The 12,017-nt window shown below is 34.8% G+C and overlaps 1 protein-coding gene across 4 annotated transcripts; it reads right to left on the reverse strand.

Annotated features, from left to right (window-relative positions):
• Positions 1 to 782: 782 nt before the first annotated feature.
• LOC115976634 (shaggy-related protein kinase epsilon) lies at positions 783 to 8,801 on the reverse strand. Of its 4 annotated transcripts, none has more exons than XM_031098055.1 (13): positions 8,546 to 8,801; positions 5,806 to 5,933; positions 5,614 to 5,706; positions 4,908 to 4,967; positions 4,525 to 4,797; positions 3,503 to 3,577; positions 3,370 to 3,426; positions 2,657 to 2,797; positions 2,452 to 2,502; positions 2,262 to 2,357; positions 2,081 to 2,164; positions 1,354 to 1,456; positions 783 to 1,250 (listed from the first exon to the last, which is right to left on the reverse strand). In XM_031098055.1, the coding sequence occupies exons 2-13, from the start codon at positions 5,926 to 5,928 to the stop codon at positions 1,168 to 1,170; spliced, it is 1,239 nt and encodes a 412-aa protein (XP_030953915.1). In that variant the 5' UTR covers positions 5,929 to 5,933; positions 8,546 to 8,801; the 3' UTR covers positions 783 to 1,167. The 4 variants fall into 4 exon arrangements, with proteins under 4 accessions (XP_030953915.1, XP_030953912.1, XP_030953914.1 ...); XM_031098052.1 differs by having other exon boundaries at positions 5,806 to 6,009; XM_031098054.1 differs by lacking the exon at positions 8,546 to 8,801 and adding an exon at positions 8,378 to 8,473 and having other exon boundaries at positions 5,806 to 6,009.
• Positions 8,802 to 12,017: the final 3,216 nt, after the last annotated feature.

Raw genomic sequence — 12,017 nt, forward strand, 5'->3', positions numbered from 1 at the left:
ACTATATAATTGTATTTCAGATTTTGTCATTTTGACTGAATTGGTAGGATGAGAGAGGATGCAAAAATATTGAGCGACATAAGCCGTGGGTTGCCTTTTACACTTCAGAGATAATCATAAAATGAATGATTAATTTAATTTAACTAAACTCATGGACTTAAGCATATGTGACTTTTGGGTTAAGATGGTACTTTACACGTTATATCAAAGCCTCGTTTGGAGGCTCCACAAAATGTTTTTTTTTTTTTTTTCTTTTAGATGCAAATATATCGGGGAACAGAGTTGTTATCCGAGACAAACAGGGGTTGGTTATCGCATCTTTGGGTGCAGCAACTTCCCCACGCAGCTGAGGTGGAGGCTATGGCTGTGGCAGCAGGTAGAGCTATTGAGTTCGGCTTGGAGGTCGGCTTACAATGGGTGCTTTTAGAGGGAGATTCGGAGGCTGTGGTTACAGCACTAGACGGGGGATTTTGGATGAGCAGCTTATGGGTTGTTACTCAGGGATGCTAGCCTCCTTTCTAGATCCTTTTCTAAATTGTCTCATTCTCATACAAAGAGAAATAGCAATATTGTAGCGCACACTTTGGCAAAATTAGCTATTAGTTTTCCAAAATGTACGGTTTGGATGGAGGATGTTCCATCTCAAGCCATTTGTTTTGTTCAAGCCGATATGGCTGCTTTAAGTTTAGAAAGTTGACAATCTTCATTCTCAAAAAATATAAATAAATAAACAAACAATAAAAAAGAAAAAGAAAAAAAAGGGAGATACTAGCATGCATTCATTGTAGCATATAAATCGATCATCATCATCATCATTATGGCTAAAGAGGTAGAAATTCATCTTGATGCATTTGTTGAACCATTTTCCTTCCCTCATGAGGTCTCTATGGAAGAAAGACGAGATATAGAGAGAGAAGAGAGCTATACAATAAGTGATTAATTTATGATTACAGACACGATCAAGATAGAATCACTCCGAGTCTTTTAGCAGAATTATATGTGACCATGGCCAACAGGTAAACACCAGCATCATTTGTCAATCAAGTACTTCAAGTTGAAACTAGATATAACAACAAACAGGGCGGCACTAATCTGTGCAGAAAACATACAAGGCAAACATGGTAAAATATAGCAATAATTCCATTGTTTCAGCACTTGTTTTAAAATCTACAAACCAAGGAATGGGCATTGCTTCCGGGCATGCTCTGGTATCAGTCTGGAAAGAAGCTCCAAAGTTGCTCCTTTCAGCTCTAAAAATGCCATGTTATCATTCAAAGCATATGGTATTAGCAGATTAGTTCAAGCTTTTAGAATAGTTACACTAAGAAATAGAAAAGGTGGGAGAGAACAAACCTTGAGGTTTGAAGTTGAAGAGAGGTGGCAAGGGACGCCCATGAGGGAGACGGATATTAGGATCACGAAGTTCATCAAAAAATGGGTGGACACAGGCCTCCAACTGCAAAAGATATACAACAGCTGATTATTGGATTGATAAAGAAAATACCATAGCAGCAAATTGGTTATTCCATGGATATAACCATTTCCGTTGTTCTTTAAGGCAATTGCAATGAGTATATTTCACTTTGCATAGCATTCAAAGAAGTATATGATGCGGGCATATGATCATAATTTAAGATCTGAGAAATGAACAAGGAATCATCCACAATTATCTCAGCAGAAGCTCCTTTTTCTGAGTTAGTTGCATCCTACAGGATACAATTTTTGCCTCCTAACAACATGGGAAACGATGAAGGGCTGCCAAGAGCCTTGTAGCTCAGTGGCATTGTGTGGTCACCCTTATGAGGAGAACTTGGGTTCAAATCCCCCTCCTCCACTTATTGTAACAAATATAAAATTGAAACGATGAAGGGCTTTTGGTTAAGAATAAGACATATATAATTAAGTAATTCAGAAAACACTATAAATATATACATACATGAGTAGAAACCACACCCAAAACAGTATAAAGAAATTATTCCACACAATAACTAAACAGCCAATAGAAAAAGATAACCTTGATAATTAATCCAATCGTTCACTTGCATTAGGACACAAGGAGGAGCAAAAGGGAAATACTTACAGCAGTGCACCTCAGATTTGGAGAGTACTGGAGAAGTCTTGAGACAAGATCTACCGCTTCTGGGGGCATGCGCTTGTGAAATATCTGTGTGCAAAAGAAGAATGTGTCAGATGAATCTGAAAGTATCATGCAGCAAGCATCATGAGCAGAAAACATGGAACACAGAAGCTAGGGAATTCACCTTATGCCAGGGGTGGGCCTTGATTTGTGGGAATTTGAACTCTGTATAGTTTGGGTTCATGCATTTGATTTCCTCACGAGTTGGTGTACCAAGCACCTATTTGAAAAGGATAGGTCAATTAAGTTTAATTTACAAAAGCTAATTGATCAAAACTTTCAGTTCATCTAATGATGGCAATGCGCCATATTACCTTAATAATCTCTACAAGCTGATCGACTCCACTTTCACCTGGAAAGAGAGGCTACAAAATTGGGATGGCCCAAAGAAAAAGTAAAAAGAATATACTTGCAATCAATCCCTGCTATATATCAAGTGAACCAAAAAAAGAAAAAGAAAAAGAAAAAGAAAAATATAGGTGTCCATCTAAAACATGAAACTTGATGTTTGTGAAGAACCTGTCCTAGAAGCAGTTCAGCGAGAACACAACCCACAGACCAGATGTCAATTGCAGTAGTGTAGTCAGTTGCTCCAAATATGAGTTCAGGCGCTCGATAATAACGAGAACAAATATATGATATATTTGGCTCACCTTTCACCTGTTTCAGATGATAGATAAAGAAGCAAAGGATGCATCAGGTTGATGTAACAAAATAAGAGCTCATAAAATTAAGATGGCCCTACCTGAGGGAAAAACATTGACAGCATGGGGCAAAAGTTATGAAGCATAAAGAAAAGTATTAAAGACCATACATTTTTTTTGTTGATTAGTCTTAAAGACCATGCATAAAGGAATTCAGAACTTCACTACTGTAATTCATGGTTCTGTATGCAGTCATCCATTTTATCATTCTAACAACTAAAAGATCCAGCATAAATTTGTAAAGAGAAAGGAAAACATTCCCTAAAAAACAAATCTTAATATCTCTCTGTTGGTATCTATCAGGGAGTACTAACAGGGCTAACTTGACTCAATCAGTCAATCTGTTATTTTCTTGATAAGCATGAAAATATTAACCTCAAGTTCTATGACTATATCCCAATATCTTCAAATTCAAGATATGACAGCTAGGGAATAGATCTAGCCACTCTCACAAAAACTATGTAAATAAACACCATCTATACTATATATATGGCATCAGGAACCAGAGACAAAGCAAGAGGATACTACCAGAACTTTTGCACTTCCAAAATCGCATAGCTTGACCTGGTGGGTATGGGGATTAACCTGCAAGAAGAAATTGCATTGGTAATAGATTCCAATTTCAATTAGGAAAAAAAAACCCTAATTATCAAACACAAACCAGTAGATTCTGTGGCTTAATGTCCCTGTGGCACACGCCTATGGCTCCGTGAATATATGCCAAAGCTCTACATATCTGTCAAAATCCAATAGGTGTTATCTATCACAGTAGACACTATATGCTGAAAAGATACGTGGTAAACTGGTAATCAATAACTAGCTCCCTAATATAACAATAATAAATATAAAAAAGCTAATGCGATCCAAATCCAATGTAGTATATTTCACATTTGCCTATTAGTACAAGCCTAGAAGGTTCTGTTTCCAATATCAACCATATGTCGAAAGTGATCTAGAATAGTGGCCCGAGTTGGGGAAAAGGAGGGGGGTGGGGGGGTGGAAAGATTTTTTTTTTAAATACTATACTAATACAGGTAACAGGCCAGCTCATAAGAAGGAAGCATAACAGTCTAAACAACCATCATATCTATGTTCCATTTATGTATTAGGATGCACAATATTGGGAGAAGGTATCTATCTAGCTCCTTTAATAGCCTAGCAGGTGAATTTATTAAGGAGATAATGATTGTCAATGTTAAGTCAAGTTCCGCTCGTTTTCTCTAGTTGAACAAAAATTGAAATGCAGAGCACCTAGAAATTAAACTAAGAAATATTTAGCAGTGTTAAAAAATTAAAGTGGTATTGGGGGAGAGAGATGCCTAGGGAGTCCACCAAGAGCAAGTTGATATACATGTTAGAAAACCACTCCAACCCAAAGCTTAAGCTAATAGGTTGCCCCAACTAGTATTTTCATTTCCTTGAAGTAGAGCTCAACACTCACAACATTGAGTTTTTACTCACTTTAAACAATGCAATTGTAACTTTTGACTCTTGTTTTTGTTGGCATTTCTCAAACTTGTCCCAATAGTTTTTTTATTCCCCCCTCCAGACCTCTGTCTTAAATGAACTTCTTAGCTAACTAACACTGGATAATAACAAACCATCACTAAAATACTTCATTAACAAGTATAAGACAACACATTCAAAATGACAGCATTTACCCATAAATATGGCATAACTAACCTGATAGGTGTAGAGTTTCACATATATCATGGGCATCCGCTGATTTGCTTTGCTGTAGTGTTTCGCTACACGATATACAGTCTCAGGTACATATTCAAGCACCAAATTGAGATAGAGCTCATCTTTTTCCGTGGTTGAAAAGAAGCAGTGCTTGAGTGAGACAACATTAGGATGATCAAGAAGGCGCATTGTTTGCAACTCACGGTTCTTATATCTCTTGTCCTGCAATACCTTCTTAATTGCAACAGTTTCTCCTGTTTCCAGACACTTGGCCTGCAAAATAAAATGTGTGAGGCTTCAAATACATTATCTGTAATCCTTATAGGCTACCACAATATCAGCTGTCATTATAGATGATTCATGATTTGCAGTTAAAGTGTCACCTGAAACACAATTCCAAATGAGCCCTGTCCAACAACTCGCTCTGCCATATAACTTATGGTCTGCAGTAACATTAGAAAAATTAAAGCTAAAGAGCTGAAGTCATGTCAAAGAGAAAGTTGTGTGTGTCTGATATAAGCGAAGAAGAATACGAGAATCCAACAAGTTCCATCTATTTATATTTATTGGGGACAGACTTTTCAATGTTTATCTGCTAAAGCTCACATCTTATCTAAAAGAAAAATGGTTGAAACTGTATCCCAACTCCAGAAAAGTTTTACATTCCAGAGTTTACAGTGAATTTCATAGAACATATCATATTGGATATGCACTAATAGTCCTATGATATTTCATACTTCAAAGCACAAAATTATCAATGTTATTTCCATATAACATTGGTGCTGAGAGTGCTAATTTAATGCCATGCCATCAGGGAGGGATTGAGACCCATTTCCTCAGGCACGTAAGTGGAATGGGTTAGCAAAATTTCATGAGAGATAGAATAAAGACACTAAGCATGTCCTTCCCAAGGGTCAGAATTCTTGGCAACAGAAAAGGCAGCAATATTGACACCAGAGAAGTGAAAGACTCAACTTTTCAGTTTTCTCAGAATGATACATTTCAGGGTGTTATATCTGATGTTATCTCACCATTCCACAACTTAACAAGAAATGACACATTTACAAATATAAAGTTTCACATATCTACCTGTTTGGGTTGACCATTTCGACCCCCAATTGTAGTTACAATAATGTGTCCAGTTTCAGTTCCATTTCCATCAACCACTGTTGCTTCCATTTCCTACATACAGAAACTATCAATAGCAAAATTGCATATAAGAAGGGAACAAAAAACTGAACATTAAAAAAACAATCATTTAAGAATATTTTAGAAGCTCACCTTTTCAACTTTTTCATCCCTGATCTTCATTTCATTGATCTCCTCTGGGAGCGTATCAACAATCATTGCATCACCAGCAGGTTTTCCAACTGCTATAGCAGAAGCCATACCACCAGAAGCCATATATACTGCAGGATATAGAGGCAAAACGTTTGCAGTTTCTTAGAATACACAATCCATGTTAACAGGAGCAAGCTTTATAACCTGGGGGGGAAAAAAAAAAAAAAAAAAAAAGCGAAAAATATCACAGCCCTGAAATGAAAATAATATATACTATCCAATTAGATTTTTTTTTTTTTTTTAATTATAACAAGTAATAATTTTTGTTGAAAATGAATAAAACTCATTCACACAGATTTTATACACAAAGTCGTCAGAAAGAATTACAGAGAGTAAGATTTACCAAAAACAGAATCTATAAACTCAGTAATTGGATCCTAAGAAAACCTAATTTCAACTCAAAAACCATGAATTTCGATTATTCCTCTCCCTCCACATTATCCAAGTTAAACTTAAGCAAACCCTATTCAAAACCAATGAACTACCATGATAGCCAAACCAATTGTTCCAACCAAATATTACCTCCACAATCCCCTTGAGCATCATCCTGTAAACCCCAAAATAATGAAAATATAAAAAGAAAACATCTCACAAGAAAATGCACAATGCACTAACAAATGGTTTCACAGCTGCAGTTACACATGCAATACAAATCTACCAATACTGTGTCTCTCCTCATAAGGTTATCTCATGTAAAAATTTACCCCCAGGTTACTGTCCACACAAAAAGGCCACCCTTTTTGGGACCTAGTTACACCAAATACTCCTCCTGGGATAAAAAGTAAAAACACGCTATTTGAGCCCCATAATGCTTCATAGTAATTAGTAAGAACAGACCTCAAACTTTTTCTCTATTATTCAATCACCACTTCGTACAAACAACTCCCTTGGCTCTTGGGATACTTTGATACAAAAGATCAAAAATGAGTCAATAGATTCCAATTCCCAATCATTGAAACTTGTGCAAACCTGATTTTCCAAAAACCTTGTTGCTCTTAACCAGTGGTCTCCAAATAGGAATGAACCAAAGCTTCCTGGTCCACTATAATGGAGAAATATTCTGGATGCACATCTTTAAATGCTTGGTCCCTCATCATGTGTCATGCCAAATCCTCAATCTTCTACCATCACCAACTTGAAAGCATAAAGAATTCACAAATTGCTCCCACCCTGCCCTAATGCTACGCCAAAGACCCATGTGTACTTCTTACTACCCTCGTAGTCCATTGACCCCAAGCTTCCCCATATTTGACACCTACCACTCTTCTCCGGAGATAATCACCATCCCCACCAAAACAATAGAGCCGCTTACCTAACAAAGAATGGTTAAAAGTACTCAACCTCCTCACTCCTACCCACCTCCTCCCCCCAAATTCCTTAATGGAGAGCATACCCTATTCCACTCTACAAGATCAAATTTCAACTCATCCCAGTCCACCCCGTAAAAAATTCTGCAACAGCTTTTCCAATTGATTAGCCACATAGGTAGGAATAATAAATAGGGACATATAATAGGTTGGTAAACAAGATAATGTACCCTTACAAAGAGTCAACCTAAAGCATGGATGAACTAGAAGCAACTAAACATTGATTGTCCTAATTACTTTATAAGAGAACACTTAACTTCAGAAGCAATATATATGTTCCAAGATTGTGTTAAGTCTAAGCATCAAAATCTGGTATCAAGGTCAATATGATCAAAATTTACTAACTAGGATTGTTCTAATAAGCAGTTAAATATGTAACACCATGTCGTTATCTTGGCTTTAACCTAGACACATTGTATGTTACATAAATGTCAAAATAGCATGAAGCTCCAGGAATTGCAATTTGAAAGTAATTCATAAAGATTAAACACAACTTTTTTCTAATGAATAAAAACAAGCATATTGTCTATCTCTTCATAGATTTTGGCCTAACCATTCACAATGTTAGAGGCATGGACAAATACCCAATAGCCCACTGCATCATATTGTCAAATTCCTAGTTATGCTCATAGTCCTAGCTTTACTCCATTAAAAAGGAGAGCAAATAATGTATCATTGTGTATCAGATAACTATACAAGGCCCAGAATTTATAACAAGACTAACCCTAAGCTAATTAAATCTGGTCTAACTTCAGGGTTACACAACTACTAGTACAACTAGGAATTTGGGACAATGTAGTACAATGGACTGTCTCTAATACACAAATCAATAACCTGATAGTATAGAAGATGGACTAGAAAGTACATTTCTACAACTCCAACAACACCCTAATACTTACTTTTTCTGAACTTTTCTTAGCAACCAAACAGAGTATTAAGTAATTCACACCCCTAATCGTAACTCGCCACAAACTCAAAATGCCGAATCTCTAACTAGCAAACTAAGCTCATGTCAATACAAAAGGTAGTAACAGCTAAAATCATAACATAAAATTCAAAAAAGTAAAAAATAAAAACCACTACTTCATAACCAAGGATACCTAAAGCTCCGTTTGGGAGCTGAGAAAATGGTACCCTCCTCTCACCTTAACTAAATCGAGCCTAATAAAGCAACTACCAAGCTTAGTTGAGCTCAGCTCAGCTCAGCTCAGCTCCTCGTTTTCTAAAAGATACTCTATTTTCTTTGGTTTTTCTTAGAAACCAAACAAAACGTTAAAAAAAAAGTAATCAAAGAGGTGAATAAGCCTATGTACCTGTGGTGTAAAATGTGAAGCAGTAAAATCCCTCACATTTTGCAAATCTCTTCGATCCAGACACCGTGTGTGTGTGAGAGAGACAGAGAGAGAGGAACAGTGAGATATTCTAGAGAGAGAGAGAGAGAGGTCTTCGCAGTTTCAGAGTTCTGGTTTCGTACGGGTTTGACTAAAGAGTGACTCTTTGTTTTGTTTTGTTTTGTTTACTTTGGATACTCTGTGATTTTCTGATACTAGTGACCCAGTACACTACACTACACTGGTACAGAAGCGGAATCCAACCGACGCTTATCAATTCTAGTTAAGACTCAGTTTTCACGTCCGTACTTTTGATGTCTGTCTCACCACCTCAACTCTCTACACGTGGGACTTCCGGGTTGGGTGGTGCTTACATACTTACGTCATGCTCTTCACCGGCTTCGGAGACCTCGGAATTAATATAAATTTTAACTGGGGCTTATTACCCTTTTTTTTTTTTTTTTTTTGGTGATAAACCGGGATTTTTTTCTCTTCTAAACTATCATCCTGTTATATTTAACATCTACACTTAACCCGTAAACTATTGAAATAAACGATAAATCTCCCAATTTTCTTAACATATTTTTTAGAGTTTTAACATATAATGTTATTTTTTATCATCAAATTAAAATATTCAATTAGTTTATAGTGTAGATGAAAACCGAACCCTAAGGGGGTGTTTAGTTTGTGTTTTTAAACCACAATTTTCAATTTTCAAACAACATTACACATATTTTCACATATTTTTTCACCCATACGTATTTTCACAAATGTTTTCAAATAACAGTCTTCAGTTTTTAAATACATATACCAAACGGACCCTAAATCTTTTATTGAAAAACAAAAAATTTTACTAATTAAGTTAATTGGTAAAATCTCTTGTTAGAAGGGACATTAGAACGGAGTTATAACCTTGGGGTTTCAACTGCATTTCAATAATTCATTTGATCATGAAATTAAGTGCAATCGGGGTGATAATTTAAAATGTAACCAAAAAAAAAAGAAGTAATTTGTCATTTTGCCCCTAAAAACAATGCATTAACGTTCGGGGTGGGTGAAACTTGAAACTAAAACATTAACGGTCTATTAGAAAACTTTGGGCTGGGATGGCATTTAATTCCTATGTTGGATTGGGCTGGAAATGGCCGGTTTGATTAGAAATCATCCAGCCTGGCCTCAAGAAAGTATTACCAATAAAAGTAATTATCTTATTGATCTCATAAAAGCGATTAAGGTTAGGCGCTTTAGAGATAAAGGCTCCAAAATTTTAATTTAAAATTTTGATTTATTTAAACCAAAATTAAAAAAAAAAATTATATTACAAATGGACCATTTGTTTTCTTTCTCACCCTAATAAGTCCTTCAAATTTGTGGGGTAGTAAAATTTTAATTGAAATTTTAAATTGTTTTGTCTCAAGGACATCTTGGTGGTGGGCATAATAATTTTGAATTATGTAAAGTCAAAGGTCTCAAATTCCATCCATCATACTATTAGTCAATTGAATTTCTAGGAGGATCACAGGTAGCGAATATAATTGTTTATTCAAAAGCTAGAACACCACTTCTTTTATATTAGTAAAAACTTATATGTAAATTAAGAAAATATTTCAATGTTATAATGAAATTTAATAATAAAATAGGTAAACAAATAAAAGAACAAAAAATATTTTAAGTAATGTGGCAAAAATCACATCATGTAAGACCAAAATTTATTAATTAAAACTAAAGATTAAAATATATTACCCTAAAAATAAATAATAATAGTTTTTATAAATTATATGAACCTTTTTGGCATTCGGTTTTGCTTTGAAACTTTAGTAATGGAGTTTTACATTGAGCGAATATATTAGTAATTTTGTTTTTTTAAAAACATATATATTAGTAATTTTTAATGTACTTATAGAACATCAAATGTTGAAATTTCGTTGTGTGATGTATAACACTTATGTTGAGCCATATGGTACATGCATGACATGTATTACTCCACTTTTACTCTTAAACAAAAAAAGATATTTAAAAACAAAACAAATAATAAAAATTTTCTTAAATTTATAGCAACTTTTTAGTTAATCAGAGTAGTCTTTTGATTCTACTCTTCTTTAAACTCTAATAAAAAGTTTTTACTTGAAGCAGATTATGTTGATTATTTTAATGTGTCATAGTACGCTACATGGCAAAAACATGTCATACATCCATACGACACATTGCTTAATCAAGAATTATATATAAATTTAAAAAGATATATTTTAATAATATAATTTACATTGAATAATTAAATTAATGGTAAAAATAAAAGTAAAATTTATTTTAAATTATATGATAAATACACAGTGTTACCAAAACACTATAGGATATCAACAACAAAAAATGGGAAAAAGTTTACTCTTGGAAACTTCTCAAAAAACTCTCCTTTTTAAACGATTTTCCAAGTGGATAACGTGCTGCATAATGTAAAATTATGACATGTCTTATTAGAATTGTTAAGAAAATGAAGCAGAGGGAGGCTTTTGTTGGGAAGGGAACCCCTCCTATATTGAATCTTTTAATTCTCTCATTTTTAGCTTGTTTATTTTTATTGATTTTTGAATACCTTATATGTCTTACATCTAAATAAAAGTTGAAGAAAATTTGAGGATTCAATAGAGGATCCTCCCACTTTTGTCTATAAGCATTAAAATTCTTATAATTTGAATTGATTATTACCAAAAAAATTCACCCTGTACAATGAAGATCAACAACAACAACAACATAAATACGTAGATGTAAAATATATTTGTTTGAATTTTAAAATGTTTATAGATAATGGGAATCCAAGCCCGACAATCTTAACACATCTAATGTGTAAGAGTTTACTCTAAACTCTGCAATCTACATCCAATTTGAAATGCTTCTGGATTATGGGGGATTCAAGGCTTCAAGCCCGAGAATCATAAAAGTGTAAAAGCCTTATTTTATTATTATTATTTTTTTTATCGAAGCAAAATATATATATTTTTTTTTGTTAAAAGGAAATTATCATTCAACTAAGCCAAAATGGCTAAACTGTTGGCAATAAGCCTACAAAGGTTTTCCCCCATGGCATCTGAGTACACAAAATTAGAAACAACATCAGATGGGGAGCTATCCATAACAACAAAATTTTCCTGCATATTACATCCTAACTTAGCCAGTGCGTCTGCAACTCTATTCACTTCACGAAACACGTGCTGCACCTTGGAATGTTGAAACCTGCCCAACAGAGACCTACAATCAGCCAGTAGAGAGGTGTAGAAAGCATTAGAGGTGGTTTTGGACTGGACTAACTCCACCACAACCTTAGCATCTAGTTCAATCACCAAGTTCTGCACTCCAATCTGATCCGCTAGCAACAACCTATCTCTTAGAGCCCAAAACTCAGCTATAATGCTAGTTGTGAACCCAATAGCTCTAGCAAACCCTTTCACCCATCTCCCCT

Source organism: Quercus lobata, chromosome 2, assembly GCF_001633185.2.
Source record: "Quercus lobata isolate SW786 chromosome 2, ValleyOak3.0 Primary Assembly, whole genome shotgun sequence".
Lineage (NCBI taxonomy): Eukaryota > Viridiplantae > Streptophyta > Magnoliopsida > Fagales > Fagaceae > Quercus > Quercus lobata.